Here is an 18,532-nt window from a genome sequence, read left to right on the forward strand (position 1 = left end):
GAACGAAAGAATTAGAGAGAGCATACTTAAATTCACACAGGACACTGGATAAGACAGGAGAAGTACTCCAGGTAACCAACTGACCCTAGCCCCCCGACACATAAACTACTGCAGCATAAATACTGGAGGCTGAGACAGGAGCGGTCAGGAGACACTGTGGCCCCATCCGAAGAAACCCCCGGACAGGGCCAAACAGGAAGGATATAACCCCACCCACTTTGCCAAAGCACAGCCCCCGCACCACTAGAGGGAAATCCTCAACCACCAACATTACAATCCGGAGACAAGGCCGAGTATAACCCACAAAGGTCTCCACCACAGCACAAACCAAGGGGGGGCGCCAACCCAGACAGGAAGATCACGTCAGTAACTCAACCCACTCAAGTGACGCACCCCTCCTAGGGACGGCATGAAAGAGCACCAGCAAGCCAGTGACTCAGCCCCTGTAACAGGGTTAGAGGCAGAGAATCCCAGTGGAGAGAGGGGAACCGGCCTGGCAGAGACAGCAAGGGCGGTTCGTTGCTCCAGAGCCTTTCCGTTCACCTTCACACTCCTGGGCCAGACTACACTCAACCATATGACCTACTGAAGAGATAAGTCTTCAGTAAAGACTTAAAGGTTGAGACCGAGTCTGCGTCTCTCACATGGGTAGGCAGACTGTTCCATAAAAATGGAGATCTATAGGAGAAAGCCCTGCCTCCCGCTGTTTGCTTAGAAATTCTAGGGACAATTAGGAGGCCTGCGTCTTGTGACCGTAGCGTACGTATTGGTATGTACGGCAGGACCAACTCGGAAAGATAGGTAGGAGCAAGCCCATGTAACGCTTTATAGGTTAACAGTAAAACCTTGAAATCAGCCCTTGCCTTAACAGGAAGCCAGTGTAGGGAAGCTAGCACTGGAGTAATGTGATCAAATTTCTTGGTTCTAGTCAGGATTCTAGCAGCCGTATTTAGCACTAACTGAAGTTTATTTAGTGCTTTATCCGGGTAGCCGGAAAGTAGAGCATTGCAGTAGTCTAACCTAGAAGTAACAAATGCATGGATTAATTTTTCTGCATCATTTTTGGACAGAAAATTTCTGATTTTTGCAATGTTACGTAGATGGAAAAAAGCTGTCCTTGAAACAGTCTTGATGTGTTCGTCAAAAGAGAGATCAGGGTCAAGAGTAACGCCGAGGTCCTTCACAGTTTTATTTGAGACGACTTTACAACCATCAAGATGAATTGTCAGATTTAACAGAAGATCTCTTTGTTTCTTGGGACCTAGAACAAGCATCTCTGTTTTGTCCGAGTTTAAAAGTAGAAAGTTGTGCAGCCATCCACTTCCTTATGTCTGAAACACAGGCTTCTAGCGAGGGCAATTTTGGGGCTTCACCATGTTTCATTGAAATGTACAGCTGTGTGTCATCCGCATAGCAGTGAAAGTTAACATTATGTTTTCGAATAACATCCCCAAGAGGTAAAATATATAGTGAAAACAATAGTGGTCCTAAAACGGAACCTTGAGGAACACCGAAATGTACAGTTGATTTGTCAGAGGACAGACCATTCACAGAGACAAACTGATATCTTTCCGACAGGTAAGATCTAAACCAGGCCAGAACTTGTCCGTGTAGACCAATTTGGGTTTCCAGTCTCTCCAAAAGAATATGGTGATCGATGGTGTCAAAGGCAGCACTAAGGTCTAGTAGCACGAGGACAGATGCAGAGCCTCGGTCTGACGCCATTAAAAGGTCATTTACCACCTTCACAAGTGCAGTCTCAGTGCTATGATGGGGTCTAAAACCAGACTGAAGCATTTCGTATACATTGTTTGTCTTCAGAAAGGCAGTGAGTTGCTGCGCAACAGCTTTTTCTAAAATTTTTGAGAGGAATGGAAGATTCGATATAGGCCGATAGTTTTTTATATTTTCCGGGTCAAGGTTTGGCTTTTTCAAGAGAGGCTTTATCACTGCCACTTTTAGTGAGTCTGGTACACATCCGGTGGATAGAGAGCTGTTTATTATGTTCAACATAGGAGGGCCAAGCACAGGAAGCAGCTCCTTCAGCAGTTTAGTAGGAATAGGATCCAGTATGCAGCTTGAAGGTTTAGAGGCCATGATTATTTTCATCATTGTGTCAAGAGATATAGTACTAAAACACTTAAGTGTCTCTCCCGATCCCAGGCCCTCGCAGAGCTGTGCGGATCCAGGACAGCTAAGCCCTGGAGGAATACGCAGATTCAAAGAGGAGTCCGTAATTTGCTTTCTAATGGTCATGATCTTTTCCTCAAAGAAGTTCATGAATTTATTACTGCTGAAGTGAAAGCCATCCTCTCTTGGGGAATGCTGCTTTTTAGTTAGTTTCGCAACAGTATCAAAAATAAATTTTGGATTGTTCTTATTTTCCTCGATTAAGTTGGAAAAGTAGGATGATCGAGCAGCAGTGAGGGCTCTTCGGTACTGCACGGTACTGTCTTTCCAAGCTAGTCGGAAGACTTCCAGTTTGGTGTGGCGCCATTTCCGTTCCAATTTCCTGGAAGCTTGCTTCAAAGCTCGGATATTTTCTGTATACCAGGGAGCTAGTTTCTTATGACAAATGTTTTTCGTTTTTAGGGGTGCAACTGCATCTAGGGTATTGCGCAAGGTTAAATTGAGTTCCTCAGTTAGGTGGTTAACTGATTTTTGTCCTCTGATGTCCTTGGGTAGGCAGAAGGAGTCTGGAAGGGCATCAAGGAATTTTTGTGTTGTCTGAGAATTTATAGCACGACTTTTGATGCTCCTTGGTTGGGGTCTGAGCAGATTATTTGTTGCGATTGCAAACGTAATAAAATGGTGGTCCGATAGTCCAGGATTATGTGGAAAAACATTAAGATCTACAACATTTATTCCATGGGACAAAACTAGGTCCAGAGTATGACTGTGGCAGTGAGTAGGTCCAGAGACATGTTGGACAAAACCCACTGAGTCGATGATGGCTCCGAAAGACTTTTGGAGTGGGTCTGTGGACTTCTCCATGTGAATATTAAAATCACCAAAAATTAGAATATGATCTGCTATGACTACAAGGTCTGATAGGAATTCAGGAAACTCAGAGAGGAACGCTGTATATGGCCCAGGAGGCCTGTAAACAGTAGCTATAAAAAGTGATTGAGTAGGCTGCATAGATTTCATGACTAGAAGCTCAAAAGACGAAAACGCCATTTTTTTTTTTGTAAATTGAAATTTGCTATCGTAAATGTTAGCAACACCTCCGCCTTTGCGGGATGCACGGGGGATATGGTCACTAGTGTAACCAGGAGGTGAGGCCTCATTTAACACAGTAAATTCATCAGGCTTAAGCCATGTTTGTCAGGCCAATCACATCAAGATTATGATCAGTGATTAGTTCATTGACTATGACTGCCTTTGAAGTGAGGGATCTAACATTAAGTAACCCTATTTTGAGATGTGAGGTATCACGATCTCTTTCAATAATGGCAGGAATGGAGGAGGTCTTTATCCTAATAAGATTGCTAAGGCGAACACCGCCATGTTTAGTTTTGCCCAACCTAGGTCGAGGCACAGACACAGTCTCAATGGGTATGGCTGAGCTGACTACACTGACTGTGCTATTGGCAGACTCCACTAAGCTGGCAGGTTGGCTAACAGCCTGCTGCCTGGCCTGCACCCTATTTCATTGTGGGGCTAGAGGAGTTAGAGCCCTATCTATGTTGGTAGATAAGATGAGAGCACCCCTCCAGCTAGGATGGAGTCCGTCACTCCTCAGCAGGTCAGGCTTGGTCCTGTTTGTGGGTGAGTCCCAGAAAGAGGGCCAATTATCTACAAATTCTATCTTTTGGGAGGGGCAGAAAACAGTTTTCAACCAGCGATTGAGTGCTGAGACTCTGCTGTAGAGCTCGTCACTCCCCCTAACTGGGAGGGGGCCAGAGACAATTACTCGATGCCGACATCTTTCTAGCTGATTTACACGCTGAAGCTATGTTGCACTTGGTGACCTCTGACTGTTTCATCCTAACATCGTTGGTTTCGACGTGGATAACAATATCTCTATACTCTCTACACTCGCCAGATTTAGCTTTAGCCAGCACCATCTTTAGATTAGCCTTAACGTCGGTAGCCCTGCCCCCTGGTAAACAGTGTATGATCGCTGGGTGATTCGCTTTAAGTCTAATACTGCGGGTAATGGAGTCGCCAATGACTAGGGTTTTCAATTTGTCAGAGCTAATGGTGGGAGCCTTCGGCGTCTCAGACCCCGTAACGGGAGGAGTAGAGACAAGAGAAAACTCAGACTCAGACTCCGACTCGCTACATAATGGGGAGAACCGGTTGAAAGTTTCTGTCGGCTGAATGAGCGACACCGGTTGAGCATTCCTACAGCATTTCCCTCCAGAAGCCATGAGAAAGTTGTCCGGCTGCGGGGACTGTGCGGGGGGATTTATACTAACGTTACTATCTGTACTTACTGGTGGCACAGACGCTGTTTCTTCCTTTCCTACACTGAAATTACCCTTGCCTAACGATTGCGTCTGAAGCTGGGCTTGTAGCACAGCTATTCTCGCCGTAAGGCGATCGTTCTCCTGTATATTATGAGTACAGCGACTGCAATTAAAAGACATCATGTTAATGTTAGTACTTAGCTTCGGCTGTTGAAGGTGTTGACGAACCATGTCCAGATAAAGCGTCCGGAGTGAAAAAGTTGAATGAGGGAAGAAAGTTGCGATGGAAAAACTAAAAATATAAACGGTAATTAAAAACAAAACAAAAAAAACGTAAAGTTGTCAGCTAGCAAAGTAAAGTAAAGTTGGCAGCAAAACACACAGCAACACGTCTGCAGACTCAACAGGTAGTGACGCAGGTGGTGTCAATTGCTGCAAATGTATGATTCTTTGACAAAAGCAAAGTTTGAAGGACACTATTATTTCAAATAAAAATCATTATTTATAACCTTGTCAACGTCTTGACTATATTTCCTATTCATTTTGCGACTCTTGTGTTTTCATGGAAAACAAGGACATTTCTAAGTGACCCCAAAACTTTTGAACGGTAGTATACATATTTTTATTTTAATAAAATAATAATATATATATTTAAATCCTGCTTATCTTAATTTCCATAATTAGCCATTCATAAACTCAGCAAAAAAATAAACGTCCTCTCACTGTCAACTGTGTTTATTTTCAGCAAACTTAACATGTGTGAATATTGGTATGAACATAACAAGATTCAACAACTGAGACATAAACTGAACAAGTTCCAGACATGTGACTAACAGAAATTGAATAATGTGTCCCTGAACAAAGGGGGGGTCAAAATCAAAAGTAACAGTCAGTATCTGGTGTAGCCACCGGCTGCATTAAGTACTGCAGTGCATCTCCTCCTCATGGACTGCACCAGATTTGCCAGTTCTTTCTGTGAGATGTTACTCCACTCTTCCACCAAGACACCCTAGCCCTCACCCTCTGATCCAACAGGTCCCAGACGTGCTCAATGAGATTGAGATCCGGGCTCTTCGCTGGCCATTGCAGAACACTGACATTCCGTCTTGCAGGAAATCACGCACACAACGAGCAGTGTGGCTGGTGGCATTGTCATTGTCAAGTTTTGACCTCTTTCTTGTGCAATTCCCCACTTGAAAAGGACAGTCCCTCCACATGAAGATTTTAGCTGGATTTCACTCAATAAACAGCCATGGAATCAGTTGTTTGTCTTTTATTTACCATTCTTTGGTTGGCAGTAAACAGGTGAAAAACCTCAAAAAAAGAGATGACAAATACAAGTTACTATTTGAGTTGACAGCCCAATCAAATACACAAAATTATCCACATTCACCCCAGATAAACACATTTCTGCCACCATAAAACACAAGGTTTCCACTTTTAAGCAAATGTTTCCCAAAATAGAAACCCACCATTTTTAATCAAATGAGCAGAATCAGTATATTTTTCTCTAAATTTGCATTTTAGCCAAATACATTCAAAATATTTTTAGTAGTAAAAAATTACATTTATTTTCTAATCAGTAGTTTTAAGCAGACAGATCTTACATTTTTTAGCCAAAGATTTTTTAGACTATACATTTGTTACTGAATTAAGAACTTGGTTTACTAAGATTTCTACAAAGTTTAAATTACTTTTAACCATTTCAAACAAGTTCTTTGTCAACAATGAATTTGGCTCTTCTTACTTTTCCTTTATACCCCACAAACGACATTTGAAGTTATAAATACCACTGCAAAAGTCCTATCAAAGTTAAGAGTCTGTGTTTTCCAGAGTATCATTAGCAGTCTAGCCAAGCATGGCTAATATGGCGCTTACCGGCTGTCTTTCACAGTTTTATGGAGGGCTTGGACTTGCACAGTCACCTTGATCACAAAGATGAAGTTTCCTTGGTCTTGTGGTGTTATAAATGCTCCTTTCACTGCGGTCTAAAGACAACAGCAGAGCCAGGTGCTGGCACGCCCAGATTGCCTGGAAGATTTGTTCCACCTGGTTCACCACTGATTGAAGGAGGAGGAGTTTCACCACTGAGGAGCTCCCAGGCAGTTTGTCAGCACAGTCATGCTGGAGGGTCATGTCAGGATGAGCCTGCAGGAAGGGTACCGCATGAGGGAGGAGGATGTCTTCCCTGTAACGCACAGTGTTGAGATTCCCTGCAATGACAACAAGCTCAGTCCGATGATGCTGTGACACATCGCCCCAGACCATGACGGACCCTCCACCTCCAAATCGATCCCGCTCCAGAGTACAGGCCTCGATGTAACGCTCATTCCTTCGATGATAAATGCGAATCAAACCATCACCCCTGGTGAGACAAAACCGCGACTCGTCAGTGAAGAGCACTTTTTGCCAGTCCTGTCTGGTCCAGCGACGGTGGGTTTGTCCCCATAGGCGACATTGTTGCCGGTGATGTCTGGTGAGGACCCGCCTTACGACAGGCCTACAAGCCCTCAGTTCAGCCTCTCAGCCTATTGTGGACAGTCTGAGCACTGATGGAGGGATTGTGCGTTCCTGGTGTAACTCGGGCAGTTGTTGTTGCCATCCTGTACCTGTCCCGCAGGTGTGATGTTCAGATGTACCGATCCTGTGCAGGTGTTGTTACACGTGGTCTGCCACTGCGAGGACGATCAGCTGTCCGTCCTGTCTCCCTGTAGTGCTGTCTTAGGCGTCTCACAGTACGGACATTGCAATTTATTGCCCTGGCCACATCTGCAGTCCTCATGCCTCCTTGCAGTATGCCTAACAGGCTGACTACACCACTCGCGTCGCGTGCGTTGCAAAATACATTTAGAAATCTATGTTATTCAATTATTGCGCCAATGAGCGTCTGCATTGCCACGGGCTAAAATAGAAGTCAGTTCTATTTCTGACGCAGATCGCGCTGCAAGTCCTGCCTCTCCCATCTCCTCATTGGTTTATGGAAGCAGGTACCCACATGCCATCACCTCATTGGTTATACCCACGTGTGACTGAAAGATGAACGAGGTCAGTGGCGGTAATGCACCTAATTTATGAAAGTTGCCAATCGCAATATAAAGTCAAGAGAAGAAAAGGCCTGGAAGGAGGAGAGATGACTAGGAACGATTCGGTTGACCGTTTTATGTGTGGATTAATTGTCGGAGTAGAGGACCTTGTGAATTTCAGGTAAAATAACAACTCAATGTTTGTATCCCAGGACAAATTAGCTAGTAACAGCAAGCTAGCTAAATGGGACAAATTAGCTAGCAAGTGCAAGCTAAATTGCCATAAATGTTTAATGCTTTTCGACCTGTTCCCAAATTAATGTCATTGGTTTAGAGTTTGTTTTGATATTTTAACCTGCGTGACGTGATCGCGTTTGGTGTGGGGGTCCAAAGTACATTTATGCACGATGGCGCATGTGCGCAGACAGTTTGGGTTCCGTGTTAGGCACGTTCACGCAGATGAGCAGGGACTCTGGGCATCTTTTGGTGTTTTTCAGAGTTAGTAGAAAGGTCTCTCTAGTGTCCTAAAATTTCATAACCGTGACCTTAATTGCCTACCGTCTGTAAGCTGTTAGTGTCTTAACAACCGTTCCACAGGTGCATATTCATGGGAAACAGTGTTTAAACCCTTTACAATGAAGATCTGTGAAGATATTGGGATTTTTACGAATTATCTTTGAAAGACAGGGTCCTGAAAAAGCGACATTTCTTTTTTTGCTGAGTTCATTTGTAATAATGTAGGTAGTTTATGCAAAGGATTGTTACCTCTTACCAGTATTGCCATTACAAAAGTTACATTTTGGCAAGCAATTATTATTTTAGCAAACAATTATTGTTATTCATAATATATTGTCCCTCACATCTTTACTCCCGAGCAACAGTTGTGGGACACACACACACTCAACCCCTTTCCCCCCAAACAACCATACACTCAGATGCTCAACAGTTGCACCATCCCAGAGCCCAACTCGAGAAAGGCCTTGATTTACGAATGCATATACAGTTGCAGCTGAATGAGAAGGCCTGCAAAACTTATCAAAAATGGGGAGATTTGGTTAACCATTGTCACGTCCTAGGTGATGGAGGTCAGATATACCCCCTTCTCCTGAGACCCTGAAACACCCACACATGGTGCCCCGTAGTGACCACATTCCCAAGCATCTCCGTGTAGTCAGACCTTTGAGTTTATGCCACCATGACCACAATAATATGCCCCCTCTCTGAATGTCAGAGTGTGACCCCCTCCCCATGGGTTACTGCAGCTAGTGTTGCCAGCACTGCCACTGCCTGGGTGGGGGCACCCCACCGGCTAGGTACAAGGTTCTCATTAGCAGCTTTTGAGGATTTCCTTGTATATTATGCTCTCCCATCAAGGGGCTTTTTTGCTATCTATTTGTACTGTTCGTTTCTCTAGTTCATTTTTTAAGATGAACTTTTTTGACATAAATAGTATTGAATTGCATGGCCTCTAAAGGCACGTGTGACATACAATAAGGAAATAATCTGTTGTACCTATGTAGGAAAGAAAAACAATCTAAATTATTTTGTCTTGGTTATAAAAAAAAATGTCATCCGGTAGACTCTCTTTAAATTCCCAATATTCTCGCCCTGTAAGAGTAATGTGTTTACCAATTATTTGATGGTCTGACCGCATTCTGTCCGCTATCAACACTATTTAAACGTTTGGTGCCAGCGAAAATGACAAGGCAATCAAGACGACTAGCTTGATTGATCCTCCTCCATGTATATCTCACTAGGTCAAGGTATTTAAGCCTCCATATGTAATGTCCACTAGTTCCAATATATCCATAATATTCGTAATTTCCTTAAGTGCGTGAGGATGATAGTTTGTAGTGTGATTTACTTTACGGTCCATTGAGGTACTTGAAACCGTGTTATAATCTCCCACCATAATAATTGAGTCATGTATTGCCTGTAAGCTCGATAAATTATCATATGTATTTCTAAAGAAGCGTGGATCATCATTATTTGGAACATGTAGATAAATGAGCAAAATCTCTTTATTGTCCAATAGCATATTTAAAAGGATCCGCCTTCCTTTCGAAACGTTGTCAGGTAACTCATCTATTGACAATTTTGGTAAGAGGGCCTGGGTATGGCTTTGCTTTAGGTGCCTTTGCACCGCGCCTGTAAAATAGAATCGAGTTGAAACACCACTGTTACCATAGAGAGAGACACAGCCCAGTCAGAAACAAAACTTTAGATTCTAGGTTTGAAATGCTTTGAAATGACACTGGGAAGCTAGGAAATAACTTTTTGCTCTCTTGCTCTCTTGCTCGCTCTCTCTCTCTTCCTCTTCCCCCCTCTTCTTTGACCTTGGCAGCTCCTGGAACTGTTTGACAGCGAGGACCCCCGGGAGAGGGACTTCCTGAAGACGGTCCTGCATCGGATCTACGGGAAGTTCCTGGGGTTGCGGGCTTTCATCAGGAAGCAGATCAACAACATCTTCTTGCGGTGAGTGACTAGTGAAGCGGCCCTCTCTCTTGTTCACAGGAGCAAACAGTGGGGCCTCCTTCGAAGACACACAGAACCACACAGGAATCCGTCAAACTGAGTTCAACCCCCGCAGCTCGGCACCTAAAAAGTCCATGGTCGTATTCATTAGGGCTTATCGTAGCAAAACGTTTTCAACTGGAATAGAAAAGTAGCGTTTCTCGTTGGACGAGATCATGAATACCGCAACCTCCCCTGTGTTCCTGGGAGCCCACTCCTGTCAGTTGACTTCCCCTCTTCTTTCTGTCTATGCCCTGGCTGAGAAGGAGAACTGTCCAGCGTTCTGTCTATTCCCTGGCTGAGAAGGGGAACTGTCCAGCTTTCTGTCTATGCCCTGGCTGAGAAGGGGAACTGTCCAGCTTTCTGTCTATGCCCTGGCTGAGAAGGGGAACTGTCCAGCTTTCTGTCTATGCCCTGGTTGAGAAGGGGAACTGTCCTACTTTCTGTCAATGCCCTGGTTGAGAAGGGAAACTGTCCTGCTGTGATCATTTCCCTGGCAGGCTTTCCCAACTAGGTTCTTTCAGGCAGCAGCAGCTTGGGGACAACTGGTAGATAGATGGGACATGATCAAGCCTACGTCAGACCCACAGCACAACTGGTGTCAGTGGCTGAGCACATTTCACAGGTTTTACACATGCTATGATTCGACTCTGAACATCGATGTTAGCAGAGGGGGCCATCCTCATGCACTGTCTCTATCCCTCTCTCTCTGCTCCGTTGTGTCCTATCAGAGGCATATGCTCCGCTACTCAGTGTGTAGTCATTTGTAGTTTGATTGTGATGGTGTGTTTGTGTTCTGGTAGGTTCATCTACGAGACTGATCACTTCAACGGAGTGGCCGAACTCCTGGAGATACTGGGGAGGTGAGTCCAGAGGTGTTGTGGTGGGACGCTGGGGAGGTGAGTCCAGAGGTGGTGTGGTGGGACGCTGGGGAGGTGAGTCCAGAGGTGGTGTGGTGGGATGCTGGGGAGGTGAGTGCAGAGGTGGTGGGATGCTGGGGAGGTGAGTGCAGAGGTGGTGGGATGCTGGGGAGGTGAGTCAAAAGGTGGTGTGGTGGGACGCTGGGGAGGTGAGTCCAGAGGTGGTGGGAGTTCAAGCATGCATCAACTGCATCAACATATATCAATGTTATCAAGCACCTTTGACTAGCAGCAGTGGCACAGCGAGCTCATGGAACTAGGACATGCAACCATTTACACTCGTATGCCAGAATATCTCCATTTGAGCTAATATACTCACCACTACATCAGTAGGTCCCTTTAGTGTTGCTACAGGCTTTTCTGCTGTTAGCTCCCCATCCCCACAGAATTCTGGGAAACCCAGTCACACTGCTGACCTCTGCCTTTTCCACTTTTTGAGCTAAAGGACACTAGTGGCTCTTCCTGTTTAGTTTTATTTGTCGAAAGCGTTCTTTTTTTCCAGCAGTGAAATGTCTCTCTGGCTCTAGCTATGAATAATCTCTGCTTCTCAGACCGCCCACCCTGCTCTCTGTGTCCTCAGCTATTCTGGATATGGGGGGGGGGGGGTTCTGATGGCTGCATCATCCATACTGTGTGTGTGTGTGTGTCTCATGCATGTGTGTTTGCTAATGCTTGCTTCTCGACGCGATGATTGATTGAAGTGTTGTTTTTGTCTATCTGCAGCATCATCAATGGCTTTGCACTGCCACTGAAGGCGGAACACAAGCAGTTCCTGATGAAGGTGCTCATCCCCATGCATACCGCCAAAGGACTGGCCCTGTTCCACGCACAGGTAACCAAATGTGTAACTGATGCTCAATTAAGTTATGAATCCATACGTGTTAAGAGAAGAGGTAGAACTAGGATTGGAACTGGAATGAACATCTCCACACTCTCTTTGGAAACTACGTGCCGAATGTCCCCTCCACTTCCAAAATTCAAAATATGCTACATCGTGATTTGTCCAAAGCACCGGAACTAATGCTATTGGTTCTCACACGGCCCGTCATATCACGACAGATCTACGGTACCATTTATGTTTACGTGGTCTGTGTACGAGAGATGACCAAATTCCTAATACCAGATGAATAAATAACCCATTTTAAAGGGGTTGATTTGAAATACTCACTCCCACTAGACAACAACTCTTCTCTTTTTAGCAGCTATCTAAATCTGAGAAATGTACCTGGCATAATGTGGGTTTTAAAAGGAATTCTAGGTAGAAGTTCATACAATATTATGATATGGTAATTAGCCTAGCTACCCATTTTGTTCTGTCAGGCTTTGTGAACAGTAGATGACCTAGATGCCTAGTTAAGCATAATTCTCATGAGCTGAAGTGAACTGTGCTCTGAAAAAAAGCCTTGGATAACAGTGCTATCTAGTGGCCGTAGAATGAACTTGAAAGCTCTGATAGTATTGTGTACAGAACATACCACATGGGAACGTTTCTGTTAACAGTAAGTAAATAATATCACTACCTGTTCTGTTTCCTTTTAGCTGGCCTACTGTGTCGTCCAGTTCCTGGAGAAGGACCCCACCCTCACAGAGCCGGTACTCTAACCAACTAACATTCGTCACGTTGTTCTACCGTCGGGACACTAGGTTCTGCTCTCCCTTGGAGCTGTAGAAATGTTGTTGTGTGCTAGGATTCTATCTGTGCACCTTTCATGTAGGGGACAAACAATGTTAGCTTTCTCAAACAAGTTTGAGTCCAAAATCATGAATAGTTCATATGGTACCTAGCTAAATGGCATGTAAAATGCTGCAGCACTATCGACCTATGTACTGTAGGTTTGTTGACTAAAGACAGACAAAAAACTAAAGGTATTTCCTTGGAAATTAGTGTCATCTGTTCAATCCTCAGGTGATTCGGGGGCTGTTGAAGTTTTGGCCCAAAACCTGTAGCCAGAAGGAGGTATGTCTGTCTGTCATGACTGGTAGATGACACCGAACACGCTAACAGATGCTGTACCTTGTAATACCATAAGTGTGGTTCTGAACAGTTTACCTGCTTCTCTTGAACATATGACTTCCTCATGTGTCTGTTGTTTCCCCCCTGTCCTAGGTGATGTACCTGGGGGAAATGGAGGAGATCCTGGATGTCATTGAGCCCACCCAGTTCAAGAAGATCCAAGAGCCCCTGTTCAAGCAGATCTCCAGATGTGTGGCCAACCCCCACTTCCAGGTACAGTCTTGATTTCCTTGACCTTCAACTTACTTTTAGCTCCTAGTGGAGCAAATGGCATCAATAAAAGTGCGTCTCCAGCGAACCCTGATCTGGGATGTTTTCTTGAGTTTGTTTCAGGTGGTTCCTCATACAGTACATTAAGGCTATTTCTGCTCCTCCTCCATTTACTGCTACATGTACTTTTTTCCCTTTCATTTTTCATAATGACCTCCTTAAGGAGCTTTCCAGCACTTCTCTAAATGGGTTTTCAATCTGGCAGTGGAGCTGTGAAAATGGCTTACGTATAGTAACATGTTCTTGTCATTTACTGCCAGCCCGTCTCATTTCTTGTTGATTCCTACAGGTAGCGGAGAGAGCCCTCTACTTCTGGAACAACGAGTACATCCTGAGCCTGATTGAGGAGAACATCGACAAGATTCTGCCTATCATGTTTGGTAGCCTGTACAGAATCTCCAAAGAACACTGGAACCCGTACGTATGCCACTCTCCAGTTCTCAACAAATGTTTTATTTGAATTTTTTTATTTTACCTTTTATTTAACTTGGCAAGTCAGTTAAGAACAAATTATTTGCCCCTCAGGGTAAAGCATTAACAAGCAACGCCATGCTTAATACTGAACTCTCATACCTATAGTTGGTTGGGGTCTTATGTAATCCCTCTCTAACTAACTATGTACGTATGACAAAATGGTCATGTCTCCAGATATCAATGTCATGTTTCCTCCAACATCCCGTCACTGAAATACCAAAGGAATGTATTTCCAGTTATTTAATCTCAGCATTGCTACTGTAGGATTGACTGAGAGCCGGTAAATATCCTCTGGATGTATTTAAGTCAGATGCCATTGTCCCCTGTGTGTTTCCAGGACGATTGTAGCTCTGGTCTACAACGTGCTGAAGACCCTGATGGAGATGAACAGCACACTATTTGACGAGCTGACAGCCTCCTACAAATCAGACAGACAGCGGTAAGTGAGCTCCCTCCAGCTCTTATATTCATTCTTGTTCTTCAGTCCAAACAAACAGTGTTCACAAACTATTACAATAACTAGTCAGGTATAATTTATGAAGCGTGGAAACAAAGCTGCATGGTACAACACAACACACTGGATTACATAACCTCTGTTAGCTACCCTTTTTCAAGGACAGTCAGGTCTGACAGCTTCTTGTATGTGTCCGTGCGTGTGTGGTGTCCGTGCGCCCGTAACGTGCTTGTGTCTCCAGGGAGAAGAAGAAGGAGCAGGAGAGGGAGGAGCTGTGGAAGAAGCTGGATGAGCTGAAGCTGAGCGACGCAGCGGCTCTGGTGCAGAACAACAGCCACGGGCTCCAGAACGCTGCCCAGAACAACAACAGCAACAACAACAATCACCAAGAAAACCAGGAGAAGGGCACCGCTGTCATCGCAACGGACCATGAAGACCCTGTCGTCGCCATGGATACCGCAGAGAATGTCAAGGGCGTCAAGAGTGCCAAATGACACAGGACTCCCATTTTGTACTCTGTAACGGTTTCCAGGACGTCTGAGAACTGTCAGGGAGGGGCTCGGGGGTGACAGGGAGGAGGGGCTTGAGAAAATAGCCACACAAAAAAAAAAAAGAGATAAACCTCATCAGTATGTTAAATCTATATACATTAAAACTACTTCAAATGCCAGAAATTCTCCTTTGGCAGAAAACGTATATTTCAACTTAAGACTATTTTGGGATGTTACAGTGTGACCACAGTATATTGGTAAACTTTTTTTGTCTGATCAAAGAATTTATCCTTTCACATTTAGTTTCTTAACTGAGAAAAGTTTTTTTTGGGGGGGGTGATATTCAATGTATGAAAATATAGGAGGGGGAGAAAATGACTTGAAAATAACCTTTCTGATTGTGCTGCACTTCGAGAAGCTAAATGGCTATTTTAAGATTTGTCTATTTTGTATGTGCTTTCATCACTGCTGCCAACATAGGGGTGCAAACTGTAAGGAAGATGGGGTCGGGGGCGAGCTTTGGAGGGTGGGTGGGTGGGGGGCTATGGAGGAAGGACTGTGTTAATAGTCTCTACATAGGAGACCTGAGTGAATGTCACTATCATGAGGTCTTGTGTTTTCGGGTGTTTGATATATGTATCTGAATACATGAAGCTTAATGTTATAGCCGTTATTATAGCACATTCAAGACCTGCAGCCATACAACCTATTTACAGTAAGTATTTGAAATGAGTTTAGTTTAGAGAAACGAACGATGAAACGGGCACAGATTTAAGTAAGTATAACATATTTTTCCAGTCTGAATAGAGAATTGATTAATAGATAATGCCGATGTAGAAAAAGGTAATGAAATGAGCCATATATTTTTTTCCAGAGTATTGTTAAAGGCAGAGATGTGGATTTTTGAAGCCAGATGGTGTCAGATTGCCGATAGTCTGGTTTCTGCAGATTTAAACGTGGCTGGATGAAGTGTGTGCGTATGGGGGTCAGGGGTGTTTGCTTTAACGTGTCTGTTCTCTATTGTAGGTCCAGTCTCTTCTGATGCCTTTTCTGTCAGAGTGTACCATTCCAATCTCTGTGACATGCAACTGTGTGGGGAACCTGTTTTGTAATAACTGACCTTATCTAGGTTTTAAATAAAAATAAAGTCTACCATATGTTTCTACTCTAAAACCACAGGACTATGGCTCTTTCTTTCGTATTGAGTAGCAGCGACACGTTGTCACCAGATGGCGCCAGAATTTAATATTAATCTTCTGTGGGAATTGTAGTACGCTTATTTGAAAACCTATCAAAAGTTAAATATAAGCCTTGATTCAATCAGATCAAGCATTGACCCTCATTGGCAGACATCCACATAGCAGATGTTTTGGAGGTGTAACTGGTATGAGCTGACCAATAGGTGAGTGGCTGCCCTTCCTTATTGGTCCGTGCTATCCGGACTGGGATCCTTGGGACATCCATACCCTAACCTTAACCCCTACCCTAACCATTGTACATTTCAACTTTAATGCGGTAGGGACGTCCCAAGGATTCCAGATAGCATTTCCATATTATCCCTACAGCGTTAGAAGTTCAAAGCGGCAATAGAAAGTGTAGGCTAATGCATGTTTTCATGTTAATTTGGATGGGGGATTTATTGCTTCAGTCTAATTGAGGCGTAGACAATACACAAGTATACATTCAAGTGATTGAACTTGTAACACGGCTGAACGGGATTTGTCAGATTATAAAGTCGGGTGGTTTCGTTGTATCCAATGGCAGTGCATAGAGCTAGATAGAGGAATTTGTATCTGTTTCATTACAGCAGTGGTTCCCAACTCCGGGCCTCAAGTACCCCCAACAATACACATTTTTATTGTAGTTCTGGAACAGCACACCTGATTAAACTTGTCAACTAATCATCAGGCCCTCAATGAGTTAAATCAGGCACGTTTGTCTGGGGCTACAACAGAAATGTGTGCTGTTGGGGGTACTTGAGGCCCGGAATTTGGAACCACTGCATTATAGAATCTGTGACAGCATGGGCAGCACCATTTAGGCTATGCCATTTTGAAGTACTAAATTTTCTTGACGATTGGCTGATCCATCCTGATGACCCGGTTGGACATGACACCAAAAGGGTCACCAGGAGGGATCAGCCAATGAAGTTGGAAGTCTCATCCAGTTGACTACATTAAAATGGTGGAAGCCCTCAATGGCGCTGCCCATGCTAATATAGCTTTTTGATAGAGGCCTCTATCATTCTCTATGCGCGGATCTGATAGAATCTTGCCATAATTTTTTTTCAAAGTATTCAAACCCAGCACAGGTTTAACATTTTATTGCCTTAAAGTTTCCTTTAAAAATCTATTAACTTTGGATTTTTCCCCAATGATCTTCTACATAACCGCCACATTTATAATGAAAACATTTTTTTAATGTATTGGGGCATTCAAGTTTTATTTAGGAAAAGTTGAGGCGAGCAAGCAAATATTTGTTTTTAAATGTAGTATACCCTCTTATTTTAATACTATAGCAACCTTAGTTCAACACCAATGAATAGATGTTAGCCTCTTAGCTCAGCCATAATCTGAGAGGAAGTTGTGTATCTCTTTACTGGAAGCTTGAGGGCATTATTTTTGCTATAATTGTGCAATCTTTTGGTACAACATTTACATTTTTAAGATTTTTTATTTTTTATGAAACGTGTAAAGGGGAATTTCCTTAAATGTATACTGTATGGCCTTACAAATTGAAAACTGGGATGTCTTGATGGCAACAGTATCCTCAGTGGTTGGGATGTAATCTATAACAATTCATAATTTTTTTTGTTTTTAGAGTGAAGATTTAAAGTGGCAAAATGCTTACTTACGAGCCCCTAGCCAACAATGCAGTAAAAAAAAAAAAGAATAAAAAAAAATATATATAATAGAATAAGAAATAAAAGTAACAAGTAATTAAAGAGCAGGTTGCGTCTGGAGAAATGTAACCACTCTCAAATTCATAGACGGAGCTATGGATGCAAGGACTGACCATCAAAATTATAGTTTTATCCATGTTTTGAGGCTATACTGTGTTTTATTTACAAACATTGGAGATGAATAAGCTTATATTTTGGGTTCTGATGGGAGGCGACACTTGAACTAAGCTCATGAGGCAAAACCTCTTCAGGATTTAACCCTTTTTTTTTCAATTTTCAGCTAAAATTACACACCTAAATCTAACTGCCTGTAGCTCAGGGCCTGAAGCAAGGATATGCATATTCTTGATACCATTTGAAAGGAAACACTTTGATGTTTGTGGAAATGTTACGTTAATGTAGGAGAATATAACACATCAGATCTGGTAAAAGATAATACAAAGAAATAACATGTGTTTTCTATTTATTTTTTAGTTCCATCTTTGAAATGCAAGAGAAAGGCCATTATATGACTTAGGAGTCTAGGCGCAATTTAGATTTTGGCCACTACATGGCAACAGTGTATGTGCAACGTTTTAGACTGATCTAATAAACCATTGCATTACTGTTCAAAATATTCTATCAAGCTTTGCCCGAAATGTGCCTAATTGGTTTATTGGTACATTTAAGTACATAACTGCACTCTCCTCAAACAATAGCATGGTATTCTTTCACTGTAATAGCTACTGTAAATTGGAGAGTGCAGTTAGATTAACAACAATTTAAGCTTTCTGCCCATATATTCCTGGGAAATGTTCTTGTTACTTACAACGTCATGCTAATCACATTAGCGCACTTTAGCTCAATAACATACATTTTATACAGTGCCTTCAAAAAGTATTCACACCCCTTCAATTTGTCCATATCTTTTTGTTACAGCTTGAATTGAAATTAATTAAATTTAGATTTTTTTTGTCACTGGCCTACACACAATACCCCATAATGTCAAAGTGGAATTATGTTTTTCAAAAATTAAATAAAAAATGAACGTTGCCTGTCAGCGCTAGTTGTATAGC

General features: G+C 43.1%; 1 protein-coding gene across 1 annotated transcript in view; it reads left to right on the plus strand.

The window, feature by feature from the left end:
- Positions 1-15,748, plus strand: part of ppp2r5a (protein phosphatase 2, regulatory subunit B', alpha isoform) — an 83,885-nt gene extending 68,137 nt beyond the window's left edge. The window contains exons 5-13 of the mRNA XM_071369615.1: positions 9,783-9,913; positions 10,756-10,815; positions 11,596-11,704; positions 12,412-12,465; positions 12,779-12,829; positions 12,980-13,099; positions 13,446-13,573; positions 13,968-14,069; positions 14,326-15,748. Of these exons, the coding sequence (XP_071225716.1) occupies positions 9,783-9,913; positions 10,756-10,815; positions 11,596-11,704; positions 12,412-12,465; positions 12,779-12,829; positions 12,980-13,099; positions 13,446-13,573; positions 13,968-14,069; positions 14,326-14,578 (1,008 nt within the window). The 3' untranslated portion in view covers positions 14,579-15,748. The remainder of the gene's footprint in view (positions 1-9,782; positions 9,914-10,755; positions 10,816-11,595; positions 11,705-12,411; positions 12,466-12,778; positions 12,830-12,979; positions 13,100-13,445; positions 13,574-13,967; positions 14,070-14,325) is intronic.
- Positions 15,749-18,532: the final 2,784 nt, after the last annotated feature.

This window comes from Salvelinus alpinus, chromosome 27 (assembly GCF_045679555.1).
Source record: "Salvelinus alpinus chromosome 27, SLU_Salpinus.1, whole genome shotgun sequence".
Classification (NCBI taxonomy): Eukaryota; Metazoa; Chordata; class Actinopteri; order Salmoniformes; family Salmonidae; genus Salvelinus; species Salvelinus alpinus.